The sequence below is a fragment of the Anomaloglossus baeobatrachus genome, chromosome 3 (assembly GCF_048569485.1).
Source record: "Anomaloglossus baeobatrachus isolate aAnoBae1 chromosome 3, aAnoBae1.hap1, whole genome shotgun sequence".
In the NCBI taxonomy this organism is placed as follows: domain Eukaryota; kingdom Metazoa; phylum Chordata; class Amphibia; order Anura; family Aromobatidae; genus Anomaloglossus; species Anomaloglossus baeobatrachus.
Window position 1 is genome coordinate 98,903,174 of NC_134355.1, and position 27,033 is coordinate 98,930,206.

General features: G+C 44.4%; 1 protein-coding gene across 4 annotated transcripts in view; it reads left to right on the forward strand.

Annotated features, from left to right (window-relative positions):
* RTN4 (reticulon 4) overlaps positions 1-27,033 on the forward strand; it is a 73,255-nt gene that overhangs the window by 30,616 nt on the left and 15,606 nt on the right. The window contains exon 1 of one of the 4 annotated variants that reach the window (XM_075339336.1): positions 9,981-10,125. The exons of 2 other annotated variants lie outside the window; for them this stretch is intronic. In XM_075339336.1, the coding sequence (XP_075195451.1) occupies positions 10,092-10,125 (34 nt within the window). In that variant the 5' untranslated portion in view covers positions 9,981-10,091. Of the gene's footprint in view, positions 1-9,980; positions 10,126-21,066; positions 21,173-27,033 lie in introns of those variants that run through there. One more of the 4 variants, XM_075339337.1, reaches the window with a different exon arrangement.

A 27,033-nucleotide genomic window follows, 5' to 3' on the forward strand; every position in this document is an offset into this window, starting at 1 on the left:
CAGTTTTCCTGGAGGTTGTGAGAAAAATAAATATAGATTCTCGTCTGTTAGCTTGTGAAAATCGGATCGCACTTGGATGACATCAAGTACGGTCCAATTATTTTATTTATTTTTTTTTTGTACAGACACCTATAAATTGACACTACAGATTTTGATCACATTCTGATCAAGGTTGGACATGTCTCTGAAAATTTTTTTGTTTGGGGGGGAGCAGAAATGAACATGTGGACAGCCCCATAGAATGTCACAGGTCTGAGTGATATCTGTAAAACCGCAGATGGCGATTGGATGAGAAAATCGGTCATGAGCCCTAACAATTAATATAGCAATGGCATTACCCTCCCCCATAAAGCAATGTTCGTTACTTCTGTCACCTGATTCATGCTGCCCAAACCATCTGCAGCATGGACCAGAGCCTGACCACACAATGCACACAGGAGGTTCCTCTGACATGTCAGTTCAGTGAAAACCTAATTTGAAAAGCCCCCGGCTGGCTCCCGCACCCTCTGCCTGTGTCGCCTTAGGTGATTGACAGGTCTCAGCCTATGTACACATATGGGTGAGACTTATCAACTAACGGATTCGTGGCTCGGATTCATGGTGAACGCAGTGTGGATACCATGAATCAGGTATAGCTTTCCTTTAACCATCCCAGCTCATATGGATGCCAATTGGTTACTACTAGTAAAGAGCGAACACTACCTTGCTTGGATACTTCGTAACGATCAGTCGGACACTCGGATGGGCTACTCATATACGAAGTAAAATGGAAGTCAATTCGAAATGCAAACATTTTTCCAGGAAAATGCTCGTGTTTCCCATTGGATTCCGTTATACGCAGTACACGAGTCGAGCCCACCCCAGCGCCTGACTGCTCGTTCCGAACTCCCAAGCCTGGTAGTGCTTGCTCATCACTAACATGGCAGCTGAAGACCTGCTGTCTTGGTACTCCTGCAAAGCTTGGCCATAGGCTAAACTTCCTAGAAAACTGATACACTATATGTACAAATGTTGTGATATTACAGTATATAGTACAAGAGAAAAGACCCTCACAGGTTCAAGCCTTCTATGGCCACGTTTACATGTTCAGTATTTTACCTCAGTATTTTACCTCAGTATTTTACCTCAGTATTTTACCTCAGTATTTTACCTCCGTATTTTACCTCAGTATTTGTAAGCCAAACCCAGGAGGGGAACAGTCAAAGTATTAGCCCACGTGAACATGTTGTGCATTTGGTGAGTTTTTTTACCTCAGTATTTGTACAGGTACTTTCACACTTGCGTTGTTTTTTTTTTTGGGGCGCAATCCGCTGTCTTGGGAATCAGCGGAATCCGTTAATGGATTCCGCTGTTTCCCATAGACTTGCATTGGTGACGGATTGTGCCAAAAGTACCTGCGTTGCTTCCGTTGGCTAACGCTCCGTTGCTTCCGCCGAGCGGAAGCAACGCTGAATGTAACGTTATTTGCTTGCGTCAAAATAACGCTGACCAGCGGATTCCGTTGCTTCCGTTTAAAATTTATAATGGCTCCCTATGGTAGCGGATTCCGTTGCAAAGTGCTTTACTACGGAATCCGCTGCTGGATTCTGCTAATTTCTACTGAGCATGCCCAGAATGAAAAAAATAATAAAACAAAAAAAGCCGACTCATTCCGTTAGAGGGACGCCTAACGGATGCAACAAATGCAACGGAATCAGCTGATTCCTGTGAAATAACGGATCCGTTGCATCAGTTAACGCCACAAAAATAACTGATGCGTCAAAACGGTGCAGCAACGGACCCACCGGATTTCACCCAACGCAAGTGTGAAACTAGCCTAAGACAAAACCAGGAGGGAATAAAGAAAAAGTATAATAGAAACACGGGCACCACTCCTGAATTTTATACCCACTCTTGGTTTCGCTACAAAAATTGAGGTAAAAAAGTTACCAAATACTCTTACAAAATAAAGTGATGGGATTAAAAAAACATTTTTGGTATCTACATATCCCTAAAGTCACTATTTTTCAAAATATAACAAATTAATCCCTGTACAGGACCATACAGCGCACCAATCACCAGGATTTTCCTATAGAACCTAAAGCCAGTGCTATACTGGCACTATCAGGCTGATTCTATACATGCCTTTGTCAGCTCGGATGTATAGGTTTTGAAACTCAAGCAAGTAAAGTTTGTAAAATCAGCCGCTTGTTGAGTGACAGCAGCTGCAGCAGCTGATAGCTGGGGTGGGGATCCATAGTTATCCGCTCCCCCTATTATTTTTGCTAAGTCTATTAGAGAATTGATTTACTTTGTGACTAAAAGGACATGTGCTGATGTCATACCCATGTGACAGAAGGGATGGGGCCTCAGATAGCTGATACCAGGAAGCAACATATTCTGTTATCGGAGGCCCCACCGCTTCTGGTCACATGGGTATGACATCAGCACAGGTCCTTCTAGTCACAAAGTAAATCGATTCTCCAATAGAATTAACATAAGTAACAGCTGGAGAGGATAACTATGAATACCCGCAGATATTATCTGATCCTCAGCTGCTGTCACTCAAGAAGCTGATGATTTTTACAAATTTTACTTGTTTGTGTTTCAAAACCTATACATCTGAGCTGACCACTAAAGGTATGTATAGAATCAGCCTGATAGTGCCAGTATAGCACGGGCTTTAGGTTAGATAGAAAAATCCTGGTGATTGGTTCCCTTTAAAGAGAAAAAAAAGCGCACCTCACCTCCGCAAAAAATACATTTTTATTGTATTTACCCCAAATTGGCATCAGTGAAAACATCAGCTCATCATGAAAAATACCAGCCCCCTATACAATGTCATGGATGGAAAAATAAAAATGGTATGGATCACAAACCATTTTAATTATTTTTTCTAACCTTCTGAGTTTCCATAATCACACTGACCTAGACAAACGTGTTTCCAAGTAATTTTTGCCGTGCAATGAACAGCTTCCATGCAAAACTCCATAAACAATGACTGAATTGTATATTTTTCTCCATTATACCATACCCAACTTGGAATTTTTTTCCCCCTTTTGTTATAACATGGTGATATTCAAAGCTGCAACTCCTTCAAAAAAAACCTCACGTGGCTGTTAATGCAAACTAATACAAATATGAGCTCTAGGAAGAAAGTGAGAGCAAACGAAAAGTTGCTTGGGACTGAAGGAGTAAAAGATGTCAATTTTAGACTGCTTTTTTTTTTTTTTTTTATAAATATATTGGAGTGGGTCAAGGGTGGCGTCTATTTTTAAAAACTGCAGCATCTCCTCATCTCATGGTAGTCAGGGTGTAGACGTGATTGTAGCGCCACCTCCAGTTCAGAAAGTAATACTACACCATCCGAAATAAAGATTGTTTTTGTTCTGAATGTATGTTAAATGAAATTTAGATACTTTATAAAATGACACTGGAGATAATAAAAATACATATCCCCCCCCCCCCCCCCCCCTGTACGTGTGATAATCCTCCACCTCTGTTAATAATAATAATAATAATAATATTTATAGAGCACCATTAATTCCATGGTGCTGTACATGATATATAGGTTATAGAGGGGTGAATCTAAAATCCATTACTATGCCTTTTCTGTGGAGCTGTGCATGTCGTGCCATGCATTCACCATCAACCAGCCCCCCAGAAAATGTGCACACTTGACCTTCATTCAGATGGGGCTCTTCAGAGCCCTGTACTCAGGATTACTAGGGATCCTAGGAAATTAGATGATCAAGTCTGTAAGGCAGCTCCCCGCACATAGTGGCATGGAACCACATGCGGTCTGCCACCACACAGTAACAATAGCGGTGAATATTGTAGGAGTATCATACAATCATTCAATCTGTCCATCCACATGTAGTAGAACTGTACAGTTTGTTCAATTTTTCTGCCTGATTTTCCATTGCGGGATGATCACACTTTGCTGGAGAAGGGAGGGGGCTATCTTGATCCAGGGGGACTTCTGTATTGGGCCTGAAAGGAAACTGGTCAAATAGATTTTAATGGAAAAGATTCACTATAACTTGGATTTTATTCGTGTGCGTCAATCTCTGCACGTATATGTATGTATGTATGTATACATACACACATATACACACATGCACACATATATGCACATACACATTATATGTGTGTGTGTGTGTGTGTGTGAAACATATATACATACATGCACATACAGATACACATGTACATATATATACATATGCATGCACATACAGATAGACATGTACATATATATACATATAAACATATACACACATACATATACACACATACATATACACATGTGTGTGACACGCACACATGCATGCACACATACATATATATATATATACACACACACACATCATTAGTAGGACCGCCCGCTGGACTTGTATACATACAAACATCAAGAATTTTAAAGAATAAAATGCAAGTTTTACTGAAGCTATTCTCTCATAAAATATCTGTCCCCTCCTGCTCTGTAACACCCTCCCTTTAGATCCAATACCAATTTCAACATGACAGGTTCACTTTAAATAACTCAAAGCCAATAGGGGGTCATACACTTAGAATGGCGTCCACTGACAACTGTCTCTCTCGATACCCTGTAAACATAGATGCTGGGCTTGATTCCACTCCATAGGAGGGATGGACTGAGTGGCTGCCATACTCCTGTCAGTGCAATCAAAGAATGGGGCATATTGAAATTTTTAATTTTTCCCTTGACCACAGTTATAAGGGGAGAGTTATATACCCCCCCGTACACATTGAGGCAGCTGGTGAACACCGTCAATGTTAATTTTAAAGGAGGTGCACATGACCATACTATGGCCATATATACACCTCTGACAACAATTGAGACCACTGCAAAATTGTCAGTTTTTCTGATTTTTCTCTTTTATAGGTATATTTTTGAGTAAAATTTACTGTAAATTGTTTTTTAATCTATAAACTACAGACAACGTGTCTTTAAAATTTCCAAGCAATACATTTTGTATATATTTTCTGAAAATGAGAAATGGTCAAAATAACAAAAGGATGCACAGTGCTTTCAGACCTCAAATAATGCAAAGAAAAGAAGTTCATAATCATTTAGAAACAACAATACTAAGGCCTTGTGCGCACACTGCGTTTTTACCCGCGGTTTTGCTGCAGAAATTTCTTGAGAAATGTTTGTAACCTTCCTGCAGACATTTCCCAGCAAAACCTATGGGAAAAAAAATAGCTGTGCGCACACTTTTTTTTTTTTTTTCTCAAGAACATTCTTTCTGCAGAATTTCTAGAGAAAATGTGCATGTCACTTCTTTTCCGCAGGTACCTGCGGTTTTTGCCATAGATATAATGGTAGAAACTGCTGGGACCAACTTGTGGAAAATTCGCTGTAAAACCGCGACAAATCGCAGCAAAAACAGGGGCGCGGTTTTTACTGCGGGTGCGGGATTCTTTCAGAGGGTCAATTTTTTTTTTTTTTTTTTTTTTTTTTTTTTTTTTTTTTAAGAAAATGGCACTTTCCAGTGCGCGCATAGCCTAATAATGTTGTTTTACCTCAGGAAGAGTTCAGAAATCAATATTTTGTGGAATAACCATGATTTTGAATCACAGCTTTCATGCATCTTGGCATGTTTTCCACCAGTTTTTCACACTGCTTTTGGGTGACCTTATGCCACTCCTGGGGCAAAAATGTAAGCAGTTCTTCTTTGATGGCTCGTGACTATCGATCTTTCTCTTGATTACATTCCAGAGGTTTTCAATTTGGTTCAGGTCTGGAGATTGGGCTGGCCATGACAGGGTTTTGATGTGGTGGTCCTTCATACACACATTTATTGACTTAGCTGTGTGGCATGATGCATTGTCCTGCTAAAAAAAAAAAAACAGTCCTCAGAGTTGGGGAACATTGCCTGAGCAGAAGGAAGCAACTGTTTTTCCAGGATAACCTTGTATGCGGCTTGATTCATACGTCCTTCACAAAGTTTAATCTGCCCAATTCCTGCCCAATTTCTAGAGTAAGGTAATCTTCTCTGAGTCTAATTTTCAGCTTTGCCCAACACCTAGTTGTCTAATGGTTAGACGGAGACCTGGAGAGGCGTACAAGCCTGTTTCTTGCACCCACTGTGAAATTTGGTGGAGGATCGGTGATGATCTGGGAAATTCAAGCCGCATACAAGGTTATCCTGGAAAAACGGTTGCTTCCTTCTGTTCAATGTTCCCCAACTCTGTAGACTGTTTGTTTTTTTTCCAGCAGGACAATGCGCCATGCCACACAGCTAGGTCAACCAATATGTGGATGAAGGACCATCACATCAAAACCCTGTCATGGCCAGCCCAATTTGCAGACCTGAACTCCATTGAAAACCTCTGGAATGTAATCAAGAGCAAGATGGATAGTCACAAGCCATCAAACAAAGAACTGCTTAAACTTTTGCACCAGCAGTGGCATAAGATCTCCCAAAAAGCAGTGTGAAAGACTGGTGAAAAGCGGTGATTAAGAATCATGGTTATTTCACAAAATATATGATTTCTGAACTCTTCCTGAGGTAAAACATTAGTATCGTTGTTTCTAAATGATTCTGAAATTGTTTTATTTGAGGTCTGAAAGCACTGTGCATTTTTTTTGTTTGTTAGTTTGACCATTTCTCATTTTCAGAAAATAAATACAAAATTTATTGCTTGGAAATTCGGAGACATGTCAGTAATTTATAGAATAAAATAACAATTTACATTTTACTTAATGTACCTATAAAGAGAAAAATCAGAAACGGACAATTTTGCAGTGGTCTCTTAATTTTTGCCAGCGCTGTATGATCTGCATTACAGGCACAATTTCCAGCCCGCATTGTAGTCATGTGAATTGAGCCTAATGTTCACCTTTCATATTAAGGTGTCCTTGGTCTTAGAGGGTCTGTACCATGTTGGTTAACTATCATCTATCAATTGACTATGTGCTAAATTATTGATTTAAAACCCCAACAATCTCGGGAATGGTGCTCTGCTGAGCCCTATCATGTGCACCTCCGCTTCATTCATTCTCTGGGGGACTGCCGGGGTTGGTCATGCCTGTTACTTGGCTATCTCAATCAGTTTTGGAAAGGGAGAATGGGGCAGTGGTGCACATGGTCGACCCCCCCCCCCATTCCATTCAGATGGGGCTCTTCACAGCCCTGTACTTTTGATATCACTAGTGGTTTTAATGGTCGGATCCCCACTGATCAATGAATTATTCCTTTTCATATTAATAGAAAATGGCTTTTCAACTTGGTACACACCCTTTAATAAGGGTGGCCATAGACTTTGAGAACCTTTGTTCAGGATTTACCCTATTAAAGTAAAGTTATGGCCATAATGGGGCTGTTATACTGATTTAATCACTACCTGTAGTATAAAAATCCATAGCCTGGTTGTTTTTCACCTTTAGACGTCTTGGTGCAATAGCAGAACTGAAGGTAGGGTCTTCAGCTCGGTCATGGCTCCTCTGCCTTTGTATGATCCTCCTTTTAGCACAAGTAACCCCCCCTTGCTGAGGAACCCATCTGCGCATGTGCAGCCACTGGAGCAATTTTGCTGAAGCCAGAGGTTGATCTAAACATTCACCTCCTCCTGCGCCATTTTGTTGGAGACTTTCAGGAGATGGATTTGCTCAAGCACTGCCCTCAGCATGAGCTGTACCAGCCCAGAATTTGGGAATTTGATAAAGCAGGCTCGTACAAAAGCGTTGGGGCCTTGAGTCGAAGACCCTACCCACAGTCCAATCCTAATGCACGAAGAGGCTATTGCACCAAGACTTCAAAGGTAAATTAAAAAAGAACCAAGCTACGGATTTTTACATTACACTTCTCCATTAAATCAGTATAACAAGGCCATTTTACTTCAATAGTTTAAATCCTGTTACAGGTTCTTTTTAAGCCCCAAAAAACGTGCTACTACTCAAAAGGCCCATACAAATCTACTTGTTTTGTGGCTTAATCTTTACAAATATTTCATTTGGTGCCTTGGAAGGATCTAAACAATTCCTCATTTTGATCACCAGTCCAGTATTTCATACTGGTCACTTGGTCGATGGGAGGTATGTATCACAGTGGTGATTATCCTCTGTGATGCAAGCACCAAATGCAAGCTCTAATACACCTAGTACAGTGGAACCTTGGTTAACGAGAACAATCCGCTCTGGGAGTGTGCTTGTTAACCAAGTTACTCGTTCAGCAAAGCAAGATTTCCCATAGGAAATAATTGCAATGCAGACAATTCGTTCCACAACTTGTTAATGTCCCATCCTGGTCCCCTATTGTGCCATTCTACACACGCACAAACACGCATTATGCTCACCTTACCTTCCGTTCCATCGCCAGCCTCCTGGGACTTGCTGTTCGCTGGTACGGGCTGTGTATTGGATAACCATCACGACGAGGGAGGAACTTCCGCTGCCAGAGCGCTGACGTCAAAGGCAGGAGCCGCTTGCCTCTGATTGCCCAGCGCGCTGCCTTTGAGTAGCGGCTGAGAGGGGAAGTTCCTGCCTCGTCTCAAAGCTTGTCGAATGCCGATACGCATCCTATACCGGCGAACTACAGGACCCAGGAGGCCGGTGATGGAACGGAAGGTACATATTATTCTCACTTTACTTTCCGTTCCATCACCGACCTTTATGGTTCTTGTAGTTCGCCGCGAGGATTCCTCCCTTGTCACGATGTACCGGCGAACTACAAGAACCATGAGGCCGGCGATAGAACGGAAAGTAAGGTGAGCATAATACTGTGTGTGTGTTTGTATGTGTGTGTTTGTGCTTTGTGTGTGTTTGTGCTTTGTGTGTGTTTGTGCTTTGTGTGTGTTTGTGCTTTGTGTGTGTTTGTGCTTTGTGTGTACTGTAAGAGCGGGTTAGAGCACGGTGGATGTATGGAACCGGAAGTGTGTGCGGTGAGTATTTTTGCTCGTACAGCAAAGCTTTCTCGTAAACAGAGTTACAAATTTACAGCAAGCTTTGCTCGTTAGGCAAAATACTCGCTAACTGGGTTACTCGTTAAGCGAGGTTCCACTGTACTTGGAAAGGTATTGGGGCATGTCAGGGCCGGTTTTTACAGCTGGAGAGATGAGCAGGTCTGGCTGCTCATACACTAAACCTGGGAGTGTTATATCTTAAAATTGAGACCAGTAGCCCTTATATGAGGCCTGTGTGTGTGGAGGTGTGCAGGCCTCCAGCAGTGGGATTCTTGAAGAGTGTGCAATACTGCATGAATTTGTTACTGTTTTTTCCCTTTTGTTACCTTGAGACGAAAAAATGTGTGTGTGTGTGTGTATATGTGTATATATGTATATATATATATATGTGTGTATATATATATGTGTGTATATATATATGTGTGTATATATATATATGTGTATATATATATATGTGTATATATATATATGTGTGTATATATATATATATATATATATATATATATAATAATTCGCACACATAGACACATACATACGGTACATACATACACATGTGTGTATATATATGTATATTTATGTGTGTGTATATATATATATATGTGTGTGTATATATATACACACACACACACATACACACATACATACATACACACACATACATACATACATATATATATATATATATATATATATATATATATGTATATATATATATATATATATTATATATGTGTGTGTGTGTATATATATATATATATATATGTAATATACACATAGACACGCACATACATACGGTACGTACATACATACACACACATATATGTGTGTGTATATGTAGGTGTGTGTATATATGTATATATATATATGTATATATATATATGTATATATATATTATACACACACCCACTGCTCTATATTTTGTGCATGCATAATAGTCAGTATTTGTCAGCAGAGGGCATATAGACCATGTAATTTGGGCTACTGGTGGCCAGCTCCTGTTTACATCACATGCCGCCCGCCCATGTGGCAGTCAGGTGACCCTTGAGCACTGGAGCGGAGGGTAATCTGTCTGCTCGCCAGTCCACAGTTCATGTCGGAGGCTGAGGCTTGGAGGCTGTCGGCTCTGCTATAGGGTATGCTGCAGATTTCGTTGTGACCAGCAAGGAGTCTATTCTTCATCGGAGATGGCAGGCGAGCTGAGTACCTGGAAGCAGAGAGGTAGTGATTGTAACTTTTTGGTGTTTTTGTCTTCTTGGTGTTTCTTTTTTCCTTTTCTAAATATCTCATGAAATAAGTTGCTTGTTGCTTTCCTATTGTCCCCAGGAAAGGTTTAGCATAAGACGTGTTAATCAGCTTTTCCCTTGAGTATGTGCATTTACTTGCAGCAACCAGTTTTAATACAGATTTAATTCTTTTTACATGGGTTTTGTACAAGGCATTTTTTGTTTTCTATTGTTTTACACATTATTCTTCTTTTCCACCACCTTTTCTACAGTTTACCCCACGTCCCCTATGTTTTGCTGACACTTGTGAAGTGAGAAATCATCTGGGGTTATGTGCTCCCTGCTGGCACTAATCTGCCTCTTTGCTGGCAACAGTGCCCCACGTCATGTGGTCATTCACATACACTGCTTGCCTAGAATACAAGTGCCGCTCACAGTACCCTGTATAAATTAACCCTTACATCGATATATAATGCTGACCCAGTCTTGGAGTGATTGTATTTATTGTATATATGTGGGGGTGGTGAACGGTGCAAAAAATGACCTCACGGGGCGTTTTGTGACACGCGATCAAAAATACGTTTGCTTTGGAACTGATTATCGGACAAGCCTGCAGGTTTTATAGAGGAATCAGTCTGCAGTGCAAAGGTCAATTACTCTGGTATTCCCCCATCCCCTCCTATTACTTCTAATCTTATCAAGTCATCAAGTGCTCAGCACAAATGCTTAAGGTGTTTAGATGGCTGAGCGTCTGTAAATGAGTATTAAGAATGCCCATTCCTTATTATTGGCCATTGATTGACCGACAAATGAGCGAAAAGCTTGTTCGTTGGGTTTATCTGATTTTTTTTTTTTTTATGCCAATATAAAAAAACAACATAATTTTCGGCAGCACATCTGGTGTAAAGCAAATATGTGCTGCCGATGACCTGATACTGCAAGAGGTTAGAATGGTTGTACGAACGCTTGTTCTGTCTCATCAGAATTTTTCTCCCATGTAAACGGGCCGGCAGTGCTGCTCGATGATGGGAGGAAGTCGCTCCATCTAAAAAAAAAAACCTTAAAGGGAACCTCTCAGGTCCAATATGCACCCAGAATCACGAGCAGTTCTGGGTGTATATTAGTAATCCCTGCCTAGCAGTCCCTGTATACATTAGCATAGATGGAGATCTTTAGAAAAAGTATATCTAAAGATCTTATATTGTATGCTAATGAGCGAGGGGACTAGTCCCAAGGGCGTTTCACGCCTTACCTAGTCAGCTCACATAGCATGGTAGCACGCCCCTATGGGCGTACTAACATGCTAATGAATACGTAGCGATGCCACACATACCTCGCTCTTCATAGTGGCCGGCGGAGGATGGCTGAGCAGTGTAAGCTTCAGTGAGGTATAGTTTGCATGACTGAAAGTGCTGGGGACTTTGGATAATGTGCACTGCGCATCCATCCTCCTCCGGCTGCCATGAACAGTGAGGTATGTGCGGTGTGCTGTGCATTCATTAGCATGTTGGTACGTCCACAGGGGCGTGCTACCATGCTATGTGGGCCGGCTAACTAACGGGAGAAACGCCCTAGGGACTAGTCCCCTCACTCATTAGCATAAGATCTTTAGAAATACTTTTTCTAAAGATCTATATCTATACTACAAGATACAGGGACGGATAGGTAGGGATTAGCAATATGCACCCAGAACTGCTCGTGGTCCTGGGTGCCTATTGCACCTGACAAGTTCCCTTTAAGGTGCAGCAGAAACTTAGTGATGACTAGGAAATGGAGTTCTGGCTGTGACCTGTTGGATTGTAAGGGTCTGTTAACATGTAGCTGCTTATGAGCCGTTAAGTCTGCAGTGAATTGCTCACTAAAAAAATTAAGGCCGCTACACGTCATTTTCTGCACAAAGATGTACCGCAACATGTAATGACTTTTGTAAAATCGTCATATGTGAGCATACCCCTTCTGTCGATCTTCTGAACCCTCGTTGATCGGCAACTTCCACCCTAACCTAACCACCACAGTCCCCATCATGCACGTGCTGCAGGCACAGGTCGGCAACCTCTGTTAAATCTTCCAACCACTTTTTAATATACGTATGGTTCAAAACATGAATAGTAATCAGTCTTCCAGCTTACTTGCCTAATACTCACCAATCACCTTTTTTATGCAGAGATGCCATTTGGAAGGAAAAATCACCATGTTGAAGTAATCTGCCTTCATGGGGTCACCTGATCATGTTCAGGAGGGAGAAACTGAGGTAAAGGTCGCCATACACATTAGACTACAGTCATCTGAACCTGCTGATATTGGTGGGGTGGACTGACAGTCTGTGTATGGGGCCCACACCTACACATATTGGGGGGGAGGGTGGACACAGGATTTCTGCACCTGTTTTTGGTGGATAGAGGACGACGACCAGAGTCAGTGACTCTCTGAGCAGAGGAGCGCTTAGCCGAGAGTCGGGAAACATGGGCAGTCAACGGCTATCAAATATATGGTCGCCATCAGTAATATTAAAAAGTAAAGATGAGCGGACCAGTGAAGTTTGGTGTTTGCAACGACTTTACAAAAAATAAAATAAAAAAAAAATCAGTGTTCAGGTGCTTTTATGTAGCCTCACCACTCCGATCAAGCATCGCTGTGCTCGGGTGTGCTCAGTCCAGTGTACTGGGGGTAATAGCTTGATCGCATTTAGTGTACAGAAAAAAAAAAAAATAATGAACTGTACCCTCCCTCCCCTGGAGGTGTTTTGTATATGTACTCAGGCTCAAAGCCAAACTGCCCAATCAGTGACTGTAATAAGGTTCAGGACAAGTCCGGGTCCAAAACTGAACTTTATCTAAAGTCCTGCTGAACCCGAACTTCCACGGGTCTTCTCTATTGAATAGGGTTTTTTTCCTATTATTTTTTGCCGTATTCCCCCTCCTTCCTGCTCGGCTCTCCTGATTCTTTGCTCCCCATATGTCTGCTAGTTGTGATCTGTGTTCTATTGAAATAAGCATGCAGATCCAAGTGTTTATTTTGGAAGAGATCCTGCTAGTAATGGCACACTGACCCGAAAAACCCACAGAGGCCTCTTTCAGACGTCCATGCTTCATATACGTGCTGTGTGGATAGAAAACCATCCCATTATAGGCCATGCTGCTATTGCTGTTTTTTTGGGAAATGCTTGTGCAAAAATCAGAGATCTGCTCGGTCTTTACTGGCATCACGGATGAAAAGTAAAAAGTACAAGTCAATCGTCTGAAAATCGCAGACAGCACACGGTTGGCATCAATACAGAGCCTGTGTGCTCCCCATGATTAATGGGAAGGTGTCAAAAAAAAATAAATAAAATTAATAACTGAAAAAATGTAAAACATTAATGTTTTTTTTTAAAGATTATAATTTTGTTTTTAATTGAGAAAAATGTTTTTAAAAGTTTGATATTTTCCACTCTTAAACACTAGGGGGAGCAGCTGCTGAAATCCTACTGTAGAACTAGCTCACATTACAGCTGCAGTAAAAGTGGGTGGAATCTGCTCTCCTGTGTGTGATGTCTCCTCCCCCCTCCTGTTCTGGGTGCTTCCAAAAGGATAAAAAAGAATGACGTTAGGATCACAGTGCGGAGGTATTTTGCTGGTGACCGCAAAGTGATCCTAATGTGTTTAAGGCTATGTGCGCACTAGAAATGTCCTTTTTCTCAAGAAACTTTCTTGAGACATTCTGGGAGTTGAAGATTCCCGCACCTGCGGGAAAAAAACGCACCAAATCCGCGGTAAAAACTCATGCGTTTTTACCGCGGATTAGCCGCGATTTTACCGCGATTTCACCACGGATTTTCCGCAGGTCGTTCCTGACACATGCAAGTATAGAAATTCCGGGCGTATTCCACAGGTAATAATGGACATGCTCATTTTCTCAAGAAAGTTTCTTGAGAAAAATCCGCAGCGTGCGCACAGCTATTTTTTTTTTACACATAGGTTTTGCTGGGAAATGTCTGCAGAAAGATTTCTAATCTTTCTCAAGAAATTTCCGCGGCAAATCCGCGGGTAAAACGGCCTAGTGCGCACATAGCCTAAAGCTGCATACTTCCCCACTGTATCCAGTGCCCCCATATACTGTGCTGCTGGCCGGGATCAGAGGTCCAGGTGACATGCGGTGAGGAGGGGTGATCTGCAGCCTGAGCGGCACTGCACTATAGATGTCACGCAGCGATCACCGCTTCCAGCTGCATGCACTCTCCTCAGACCTGTGCCACTGGCAGCCTTTCTTGTCAGCGATTACAGTACATAGTAGCGAGGAGCGGAGACCTGAGATGATCACATGCGGGGGAGGGGGGATGAGTGGTGGAGTGCGGGGTGAGCGATGGTGGTGAGAGATGGAGTGGTGGGGGGTGAGCGACTGAGTCGGGGGTGAGCGGCTGGGTGGGGAGCAGCATGCCAGGATCAGTTATGGCGCAATCACTGCTGCCCGGCGCCGGTTCTCACCCCAGCCAGTGCGAGTGACGGGGAAAGTGCAGCACACAGCATACGCTGTGAGCTCCACAAAGATGGCGGCAATCTCCTCCCTCTGCTGTGATCTGTACAGCCCAGCGGGAGCGTTCAGCTCGCAGCAGAAGCAGGGTCTGGGTTATAGTATAGGGTCGCTGCCTGACAACTGTCTCTTATGCACAGGGGCTGCCATATTTGAGTTGAGTAACACAGCAAATCCAAGATGGCCGCCCCAGTGCTTAACCCCTTCAGCCCCCGGGCACTTTCCGTTTTTGCGTTTTTGTTTTTTGCTCCCCTTCTTCCGAGAGGCGTAACTTTTTTATTTTTCCATCAATCTTGCCATATGAGGGCTTGTTTTTTGCGGGACGAGTTGTACTTTTAAATGAAACCATAAGTTTTACCATATAGTGTACTGGAAAATGGCAAAAAAATTCCAAGTGCGGAAAAATTGCAAAAAAACTGGGATTGTACAATAGTTTTTGGGATATTTTATTCACCGTGTTCACTATATGGTAAAACTGATGTGTGGGTATGATGCCTCAGGTCGGTGCGAGTTTGTAGACACCAAACATGTATAGGTTTACTTGTATCTAAGGGGTTAAAAAAAATTCACAAGCTTGTCCGAAAAACGTGGCGCACGTTTTGCGCCATTTTCCAAAACCCGTAGCGTTCTCATTTTTCAGGATCTGAGGCTCAGTGATGGCTTATTTTTTGCGTCTTGACCTGACGTTCTTAACGGTACCATTTTTGCGCAGATGCTACGTTTTGATCGCCTGTTATTGCATTTTGCGCAAAATTTGCGGCGACCAAAAAACGTAATTTTGGCGTTTGGAATTTTTTTGCCGCTACGCCGTTTACTGATCAGATTCATTGATTTTATATTTTGATAGATCGGGCATTTCTGAACGTGGCGATACCAAATATGTGTGTATTTTTTATTTTTTTAACCCTTTAATTTTCAATGGGGTGAAAGGGGGGTGATTTGAACTTTTAGGTTTTTTTATTTTTTTTTAATTTTTTAAAACTTTTTTTTTTACTTTTTTTTTTTTATTTTACTAGTCCCCCTAGGGGGCTATAGCGATCAATCTGCAGATCTCAGCTACAGAGCTGAGAACTGCAGATTTGCTGCTTCACTTTCAATGCCGGCTGTATTCCGGCATTGAGGAAGTGACTCATGTTAGCCACAGGCGTCATCACATGACCCTGTGCTACCATGGCAACCGCCGAAAGTCACGTGATCATGTCACGTGACTTCCGGCGGGGGCGGGGTAAGTCACTGTAATGGCGGCGCCCATATACATATCGCTGCCAAGACTTTGGCAGCGAAATGTAAGGGGTTAATGGCCGCGGGTGGAAGCGATTCCACCCGCGGCTAGCAGGCACACATATCAGCTGTTGATAACAGCTGATATGTGCGCCGATCGCCGCCGCCCGGCGGCGGCAGGGGGCGGGGCTTACCGGAAAACGATCCATGACGTATCTAGTACGTCATGGGTCGTTAAGGGGTTAAGTAAAACTAGAATTAAATAAAAACTAAACAGTGAGTTTAATTTTGTATTAATAATAATGGATTTCATAATCCCTATTACTACAAAAATAAAAAAAGCGACACCTTACCTTTTTAATATTGCAATGATCACAAGGTTTTGTTTTTTTTTAAGCTTAATTATCTATACATGAAAATTCCTGTTGGTAAACACTGACCCAGAGCTGATGACACTCACCATTTTTTTTTTTTTTTTCCCCTTCTGTAAACAAACACGAGCGTCTGAGTCCGAATATATTTTAGGCTGCTTTCACACTACGTTTTTTTTTTTTAACATCCATCATGAACGTTTGTTTAACGCAAAAACGGATCCAGTGCAAATGCGTTTTCATTTCAATGCATTTGCAATGGACTCGCGTCAATATGCGTTTGCATGCGTTATAGTGAGGATCCAGCGACTTGCAGTTTTTTAACTTTTTTCAAAAACGCTACTTGTAGTGTTTTTGAGCCGCGTCCAAATACTGCAAATTGCTGGATCCTGAATATACTGCACACAAACGCATGTGAACGCTGGCATGCAGATAGACAGGATCCTGCTTGCTCTACTGAGCATGCCCAGAAACCAGCCTCGCGTGCTCAGTCCCTCTCTCCACCTCCCCCTCCCTCCCCCTCCACTCTCCTCCGCCTGAGAGCGGAGGACGCTCGTAACCAAGGTAAACATCAGGTAACCGCGGTCTTAGTTACCCGATGTTTATCTTGGTTACGTGTGCAGGGAACCGGCTCCTAGCAGCTGCAGACGCTCGTAACCAATGTAAATATCGGGTATCCAAGCAAGTTACCCGATGTTTACCTTGGTTACGAGACTCCACAGCTGTCATAAGCCGGCTCCCAGTCTCACGTTCAGTTCACATGACTCCAATGCCCTCCCATAAACTTAGTGACAGGATCCTGCAAAATAGTACATGCGTTTGCATGCGTTTTTTTGCTGTAAAAGCAGGATCCGTTTTTGCAGCAAAAAACGTTCATGACGCATGTTAAAAAAAACGTAGTGTGAAAGCAGCCTTAGTCTTCAAAATGTTATAAATTGCTCGGACACAGAGGGACATTTCACATTTTTCAGCAAGTCCTGACATTTATGTGCAGCCTAATACCATATTCTGTACAGGAGCATTAAAATAAACATATGAAGCAAATAGGTCACAATCCATTACTACGAAGTGGAACAGATAAATGGTGGCTTATACTGTACTTCCGTATGAATCGGCGCCATATACAGTCACGTGCGCTTTCGCTTTTGCTTCCTCGGCAGGTTTCCTGTAACGTCCTCTGATTCTTCTCCATGTTGTAATTTTTTTTTTTTTTTTTTTTTTTTCTACAGCCATTCATTCCAATAAGACCATACAGATTAATATTTTCTTGGTGGAAACTGATCATTAGGTGTGTTTTTTGTTTTTTTTTTATTACAGAACTTAATATCAAAGTGGTTCCCCCTCTTAAGACAGCACTTACTTAAGATTGTCCATTGACTATATCCTGATCACTGCGTCCTCCTGCTGGGACCTCTTACTATTGGCAATACCCAAGCAGTGAGTGTTCAGTGCAACTGCAGCGCCCCTGCAGGAGACACTGGGAATGATAAATATGGAGTTCCTATCAATGGCTCCCCTATGTAATACAGGGCAGGTCCTCCACAACTGGAGACACTTCAGTAGCCATTCCCCACTCTCTGCCAAAGATGATGTAGCACCCCTGAACCTCTCAGGGCACTACTAGGTACTGCATCCTGGCAAAGATGCAGGGCCTACCCCCAGGGACCTGGAAGACCACTGTCGGTACCACCAAAACACAACAACCCCAGTTTCCCACTCCCTATTAGGGATCACTGACTAGTCCAGGACCCAATGGATGGCCACCCAGAGGCGGAGCCGGTCCAGTCCACTAGAAGGCAACCGATGGGAGGGGACACACTCGCAGTAGAGAGTCCGGTAGTGACAGCTGAAGAGGACGGAGGTGTCTCCAGACGGGGTCGTGTAACAGTGACCTAGGGGGCGTAGGAGAGTGGTTGCCAGGGAGGGTACAGCCAGATACCTCTGGAACCAGAGCACCGACTGGGCATAGGGCCCTAGATCAGGCGACAGCTTCAGGCAACCTGACAAATACCTGCACAGTGAGGGGACCTTCACGGTCCTCACTGACCCAAGAATCTGGGGGCACCAGCAGTAAAGATTGAGCCAGGGACCGGAACAACACCGACCCTACGGGGTTCGCACTGCACCCCCATACGGACGAGAGACTGCCAACAGACAGTAGGGGACCCACAAACGCTCCAAGCTACGGGGTCCCACCAACCAGTGAGAGGTGCCGGGAAAGACTACCAGGTCACTACACCGTCACTGGGACAAAAGCGACCAGGGGTCTGAACCAGCAGTCCTCAGTGCTTGAACTCCGTGAGTAAAACAGAAGTTGCACTGCATCCCCATTGTTTGGTCTCCCTTCTTTATGCGCCGGATCCCACCATCCACTCCCTGGTACCCAGCCCTACTTGCGGAGGGCCTAAAATCCAGGCCCCCACCACCATCAGCCCCAGAGGTAACAGACTCTGCAGTGGCGGTTCCATCACATAACCGCAATCCGCAAGTGGCATCACAATATAAACTCTTGCATCACCCCTGTACATATTCCCCATTAAAAAGCGACACCCCGCCCCCCTCCCCAGGGTTACGGAATCAGGCATCGTCCGCTACACAACCGTGACACAGCATCCCTAGGGATATAGGGGATCTGGGAACAGCTGACCCACCCCATGTGTCTCTGCCCTTTTTCCATCTGAATAGGATTACAGGGCGATGAATGCCTGATTACTATGGTCTGGCCGCTGGAACCCCGATCGATCACTAAAACAGAGGTCTCGGTTTTAAACAAAGTTAACATCTTCGATTATATTTACGGGAAAGGGGGCGTTTTGGGGACGGGGAGGGGGTTGTGGGGAGTCACCTCTAGCGCTAAACCAAGGTGGTGGAAAACTAGCCTGCATCGGGATAGGGGGGACCTCTGATGCTGCCCTGCGGGGAGGAGGTTAGGGACCTCTAGTGCTGCACCCTGGGGAGGAAGTTGGACATCTCTGGCGCTACACTACAGGGAGGGGGGTGGGCACCTCTGGCGCTGTATTTCGGGCACAGAGCAGGTTGGGTACCTTTTGGCGCTGGACGGCGGGCAGGTAAGAGGTTGGCCACCTGACGCTGAATGGCGGTCTTTGTTTATTTAGAGGTTTATAAATACAAATGCCAGGAAAAGCTGCAGAGTGATGAAACCATCAGAAACAAAATAATGGGATAGCATGGCATCTGCCATTTTTACCCAGTTTTCTTCTTTGCACACGTTGGGTGATGAGTATGTATAGTTATTGGGAGCATTTGCTGACATACACAGAAAGCACACCAATCACCAGGATATTCCTACATAACCTAAAGGCAGTGCTATACTTGCACTTGCATCATGCTGATTTTATAGATATCTTTAGTTGTCAGGTAGGATGTATAGGTTTTGAAACACAAGCCAGTAAAGTTTGTAAAATGAGCAGCTTTTTGAATGACAGCAGCTGCTGATCAGCTGATAGCTGGGCTGGGGTTTGATAGTGATTTGCGTCCCCCCTGCCTATCCATTCTCCCCGTTATTTATACTAATTCTGCAATAGAATCGTGTTGCTTTCTGACTAGAAGGACCTGTGCTGATGTCATACCCATGTGACTAGAAGGGGCTGGGCCTCAGCCAACATAGCTGATACCAGTAAGCAACATTATTGTTCTGTTGACTGAGGCCCCATCCCTTCTGGTAACATGGGTATGACATCAGCACAGGTCCTTCTAGTCAGTTAGTAAAAAGATTCTATAATAGAATTAGCATAAATAATGGGGGGGACGGAATGGCAGGGGGGCGGGAATCACTATGACTATCCACCCCAGCTATCAGCTGATCGGCAGCTGCTGTCATTCAAAAGCTGCTTATTTTACAAATTTACTTGCTTGTGTTTCAAAACCTATACATCCGAGCTGACCACTAAAGGTATGTAGAGAATCAGCACGATAGTGCCACTATAGCTCTGGCTTTAGGTTAGGAAAATCCTGGTGATTGCTGCGCTTTAAGCTGAGCTCACACAAGCGCTAACATGGCCGCGTGCTACCTGTTATTTTATCAGATGGCATTTGGCCCAATGTTACCTATGGGGCAGAGACGACTTAAGCTTTTCTTTATTTTTTCTTATGCCCATTCGGTACGAGTAAAAATAGCAGCATGCTGCGCGTGCATCAAATAATCGGATGACATGCACCCATACAAGTGTATGGGTGTGTATAGATAATCAGACTCTAGATCATCAGAGTGTAGTTCCACATATTGGAGAAGATGGAGAAATTACGGTAATCTCTCCATGTTGCCTGCACATTGCTCTAATACTCTCATGTGAAAGAATCTGATCCCAGTGAGGCTGAGGGCACATGTCCTGTAATAATTTTAGAAAGGATCCAGCAGCTCATTCTGCAAACTACTGGATAAAATTCTATTTATTTTTTTTTATTTTATTTTTGAGCAGAATCTGTGAACGATCCAATCTGCAGAGAAGGAGACAATGACAATCCTGTGCCCTGCAGATGGACACTCTGCTGCCAGACCGGTCTCCTTCCCCCTTATAAGTGGACATCCATATAAAAGGACCTAATGCTTTGCTGCATGTCCGGCTTGACCCATACAGGTGGTACTGTGCTAATGCTATAGATCTGTAGTAGTTGGCACTGCTCCCTGTCTACTGCCCTATAGTTAGGATATCTTCTGGTAGTAAATTTGAGAAAACCTAATGGGAGCTGCCTACTCTGGTCCTCCCCCTGGTGTCCAGCTTGTGAGTGCAGCTCTGGCTGGGAGTGAATTCTGCTGGTCTTGGCTCTGGGGGTGTGTTCTGCCCATGGCTGAGTCACAGCAGGCACTTGCGTGTTCTGTGACCTCCTGAACGCTCCAGCAGGAAGTAATAGGAGTTCCAGTTAGTCAGCTGTGGACGGTCCCACTGCATGCGAGCAGCTCCAAGATGGACTCCAAGGCCGGTCAGTGCTCCCTGCGGGCTCGGGGTGTGCATGAACCCCTTCTGCCCCCCGCTCCTGTCCTGCTCCACGTATTACTGGGGTTTTGGCTGTTTCTTGATGCTTTTCCTCTATTCCCTGTAGGCAGCTCTACTACTTTTCTCCTTATTGTAACTTTTGCTCTTTTGTTTGGGCTTTTTGTGCTTTGCGTCAGTAAGGTGTGGGTGACATTCTGGTGTATTCCTGATGGTGGCCGGTGGACTCGGTGTTCCCGCAGCCTGAGCTTTACATGGAAGCCGTAGATGCAGGCGGCTATTTTTAGTGCTAGCAGATGCCACTTCTGTTACATCCCTCCTTACCAAATGTCGCCAGCTGCAGCCGCTTTATTTAAGTTCTCCTGTGTGATCCTTTAGTATTATTGTCGATTGCTCATGAGAACGGTGTGTGGAGGGTTTTTTAGGGTTAGCTGCCGTCTGATGGGGATGAATGTTCCTTTTGTGGGGCTTTGGAGGACAGCACTGCTATTACATAAAGGGTCATTATAGCATTATTACAGACCTTTCTGTAGACCGTGCTGAGTCCTATCTGCATTATTTTGCCATATGGATGCCCTGTATATACGCGGGTAGTGGTAATCCTTAAATAAATGTAGTATTACCCTGAAAACCAATATCCTAGTACTTGGCTAATGCAATCTGTCCTGAAAGAGACCTTACTGGTCATTTCAGTAGTGTGCACTTGGTTGCCAGCTGTCAGTATATTGAATGAATGGGAGATTTGGTGACGGCACTGATCCTGGGCGCCCAATCCCTACACAGCCGATAACGTGCCCCCTACAACGTGAACTGGCAGTGATGTCTTGGCATAAATGGCAGTGGGTGGCGCGTGCCCTTCTGATCAAGATTTAGACTTTATATCGTTGCTGCATGTAACATTGTCTTACAGAGGACTTGTCCTTGTACTGACATCTGACCTAGCGGAGTGTTATACACCTCATCCTAATACTTTCGTAGCGCTCATATATTTTGATACGACCACATCATATAGTCAGAGGAGCAATGGTTACGGGTGGGACGCAGTGTGCGAGGGGGATATTGTCATTGCCTTCTATGTTCGGAGCCGCAGACTTTTCCTGGCCTCAGTATTTTGTGGATTAAAGATTACCGGAGTCAGCATGGTGTCGTTTTCATGCTGCCATGTGTTCTTAGTGACATTCACCCCCTGCTTCCCCATGGACTGACGATTGCTCGGCCTCATTAGAATTTGCTCTGAGCTTGAAGAACAAATGGCTGCAGCCCCTTCTGGCCGGCCGGATTATGACTGCATTAGACCCTATCAGGGCCGGCTCCAGGTTTTTGTGGGCCCCGGGCGGAAGAGTCCCAGTGGGCCCCATCCACACACAGACACCGATACGAACATATACATATTTAAAGACAAACTCCCAAAAATACATATAAACAGACAAATATATACAGTCATATACACTTACAGACACACACACACACACACAAGTCTGCTGCATACAGACAGACACACACACACAAACTCTGCTACATACAGACAAACACATACAACTCTGCTACATACAGACAAACACATACAACTCTGCTACATACAGACAAACACATACAACTCTGCTACATACAGACAAACACATACAACTCTGCTACATACAGACAAACACATACAACTCTGCTACATACAGACAAACACATACAACTCTGCTACATACAGACAAACACATACAACTCTGCTACATACAAACACACAACTCTGCTACATACAGACAAACACACAACTCTGCTACATACAGACAAACACATACAACTCTGCTACATACAGACAAACACATACAACTCTGCTACATACAGACAAACACATACAACTCTGCTACATACAGACAAACACATACAACTCTGCTACATACAGACAAACACATACAACTCTGCTACATACAGACAAACACAACTCTGCTACATACAGACAAACACATACAACTCTGCTACATACAGACAAACACATACAACTCTGCTACATACAGACAAACACATACAACTCTGCTACATACAGACAAACACATACAACTCTGCTACATACAGACAAACACATACAACTCTGCTACATACAAACACATACAACTCTGCTACATACAGACAAACACACACAACTCTGCTACATACAGACAAACACATACAACTCTGCTACATACAAACACATACAACTCTGCTACATACAAACACATACAACTCTGCTACATACAGACAAACACACACAACTCTGCTACATACAGACAAACACACACAACTCTGCTACATACAGACAAACACACACAACTCTGCTACATACAGACAAACACACACAACTCTGCTACATACAGACAAACACACACAACTCTGCTACATACAAACACATACAACTCTGCTACATTCAGACAAATGCACACAACTCTGCTGCTCTGTGGGGCCCACACCCGCGGCTCGGCAGGGCCCACACCCGCGGCTCGGCGGGTACAGCACCCGCGGCTCGGCAGGGCCCACACCCGCGGCTCGGCGGGGCCAGCACCCGCGGCTCGGCGGGGCCCACACCCGCGGAATCGGCGGGTGGGGGCATTGGCAGGGGCCAGGGCATACATCCAGGGGGTGAAGCAGCTCACCGGGGCCTATAATGGGGAGGCGGGGAGGGCACTTACCCGATTAGGTCACGGTGGAGAGGGGGCCCACACAGCGCCGGACAGAAGCTCGCCTCCTTCATCTGTGGGACTGAGAAGGCGGTAGCTCCGCCCACAGATGAAATTCAAACGAGGATGTCTGCGCGCCTTAAAGTGACGGCGCCGCAGATTGCTGCCGAGGACTGCGGTCCCCGGAACTCGGCCGGGGACCGCAGAACTGTAAAGGCGAGTGGGCCCCGGCCAAGGGACAGGAGAACTGACGAGGCCGAGTGGGCCCCCCGGCTCTCCAGGGCCCCGGCATTTGCCCGGGTTTGCCGGGTGCTGACGCCGGCCCTGGACCCTATGGTGGTCATTTACATCTTATCCATAAAGAATCCACATGATTGGCCTTTCCTCATAGCTGGAAAGAGATTTTCAGTGTAACAAGAATAGTAATAATCGTGCTGCCATTGAGAATGTACTGTTCAAAATCGAAAATATTTCTAGAATTGTCTGATTTGCCTACAAAGGTCCACAATTCCTGTTTTGGTAATACCATTGACTGTCAGTGTAATAACGTCTGCTTAGGGTTAGTCTATTCGAAAGGACATAATGCATGTGTATTTGGTGCATTTTATTTTTTCTATGCCATTAATTTAATTTGTTTGACAATTGACATGCTGGTTTTTTTTTTTTTTTTGTTTTTTTTTTGCACCAAATCTGCAAGGGGGGAAAAAAAGCAACATGTGCACAGCACTTCAGAAATCTCAGACTTTGCTGGATTCATGATGGGTGTGCAGATTTCTCAAAAAAAAATCAAAATCTGCATTAAAAAAAATGCACCGTGTGCACATAGCCTTGTGGGATGGATAGATTAGAATGTGTATATGTAATATATTGCCTGGATTACGGTGGAGAAGATGGATATCATCCACTGTCACCAAGTGGTGGCTTGATTATCCAAACAGGACTTTTATTGCTTCCGAATCCATTAGTATGTATTAAAGGTAATCTGGCCGTACCAATTGGAGAGCTAAGAGTTTGGTCCAACTCCTCCGTGCACAGGATTGTTCAGCATGGCCCGGTGGTCCTGTGTTCTCCTTTCAAGGAGCCACTGCCAGAATCATTTGGCCAGAGTTTATTGCATGGAGATCAAAAAGAAGCAGAAGAATCAATTCGGTCTAAACCCCCTCTCATTCTCAGATCCCTATTTTTACTGACCTAATTGGGGACCGTCAAAAGATTGGCTGAAAATCCATGCATCCGATCACATTAAAGGGAACCTGTCACCACTTTTTCAGCCTATAAGCCTGCGGCCACCGGGCTCTTATATACAGTATTCTAACATGTTGTATATAAGAGCCCAGGCGGCTGTGAGAACATAAACACTTTAGAATACTTGCCTAACTGTCGCGCGGTGGGCCTTATGGGCGTCTCTGTTCTCCGGTGCCGGCGCTGCCTCTTTTGGCCATCTTTGTTCTCCTTCTCTAGCTACGGTGCATGACAGGTCCGAAGTCATCCACACACGCCGGCATTCAGGTCCTGAGCAGGCACACTTTGATCTGGCCTGCTCAGAACAGATCAAAGTATTGTAGTGCGCCTGCGCAGGACCGGCGAGTGTGTATGATGTAGCCGCATCATGCACCCAGGCTTCAGAAAGAGGACGAAGATGCCTGAAAGACAAGGCACCGGAGACGCCCATAAGGCCCACAGCGCGACCGTTGGGTAAGGCCTAAGCCACACGGCGAGAAAATCAGTGCAATAAAACATCGCATTCCACTCGGATCAATTTTAGCCTGTGTGTCAGCGCACATGAGCGATTATTTTCTCAGCCCTAATCGGACCGAGAAAACAATCGCAGCATGCTGTGAGTGTAATGCGATCCTAGTTTCTCTCAAACCCATTCAAGTCTATGGGGCGAGAGAAAAATCGCACTGCACTCGCAGTACTCCTGTGTACCGTGCATGCAGAGCGAGAATCGCAATAGCTGGCAACAGAGGAGAGAGGGAGAGAAATCCCTCCCTCCCCTCCTCCGAGCCGGCCCGCCCCCTGCAGCTGAGGTCCGCTCGCACAGTCTGACCGCAGTCGCAGGGATACTAGCATGACACTCGGCTCGCGCTGGCAGCACAGCAGGAGCCGAGTGTCATGCGAGCATCGCACTAGTGCCCCGTGTGGCCCCGGCCTAAGTATTAGTGTTTTTTTATGTTAGACCCCCGGCCCAGAATGTTGCAGTCTGAACAGCCTGCCGAACGCCCGAGGATGGAGCAAAGTGCTTGTTCATTGGGTGAAATATTTTGTGCAGCTCTTAATATCATTCTTGGCAGTATAATGTCCTTTGTAAACATAATTGCTTTATTGGGGCCGGGGTTAGTAGGTGTGACTTGCTTAGTGGTCGTGGCCTGGTGTTTCTGTTCTTATTGGTTGCCTTATTCGGGATCAGTCACTTTACCTAGTTAGTGGGCATGGCCTTGTGGTCTCTCTGCCTTTCCGCTGTTGACATTTTCATGCTCGATGTAATTTGTACGGATGTGTGATTTGTATGTTGTATATAATATACAAATTATTGTGTCTCCATCAATAAGTGGCACTGTATGCCGTCAACGGCACGCAGGTCTCCAATAAGCGGCTGGTTCGCAATGGCCACGTGGTACACCCTTTAAGCCGGTCACGATCCACTAACCCCAGTACTCCTATGCAGGAAGCCTTGTACTGTGGGCGGTTCGGTGTCATCTGATGATCCGGCTCCCAGTGTATTGGGCTAGTAAACGACCTGCGATCATCACTGGGGTGTAATACGTCTTGTAGGATAATCGTGTGGCTCATACAGTGTGCACCAAGTCTTGGGGTCCACACGCTGAGCTCATAGCTCCATGTGTCTTCTCATCTTGTAGGATAATCGTGTGGCTCATACAGTGTGCACCAAGTCTTGGGGGTCCACACGCCGAGCTCATAGCTCCACGTGTCTTCTCGTCCCGGCGTGCTGGAGCTGGACACTTGCTGCTGCTTTCTGGCCTTCTTATTTTTTCACGTTTGGCACTTTCCCTGTTGGTTATTGAGTAATGAGTCTTTGCCATGTTTATCTTACTGTGAACTAAGCCATATTTAGAAGCAAGTGAAGCCCATTGTCTGACACCGCCTGTAACCCTGCGGGGGATTTCAGACACGTGTATTTGATGCTCTTTCCAGTTAACCCTATTTTACTTTCTCAATCTTTTTTTCTTGCACCTTTTTGAATATG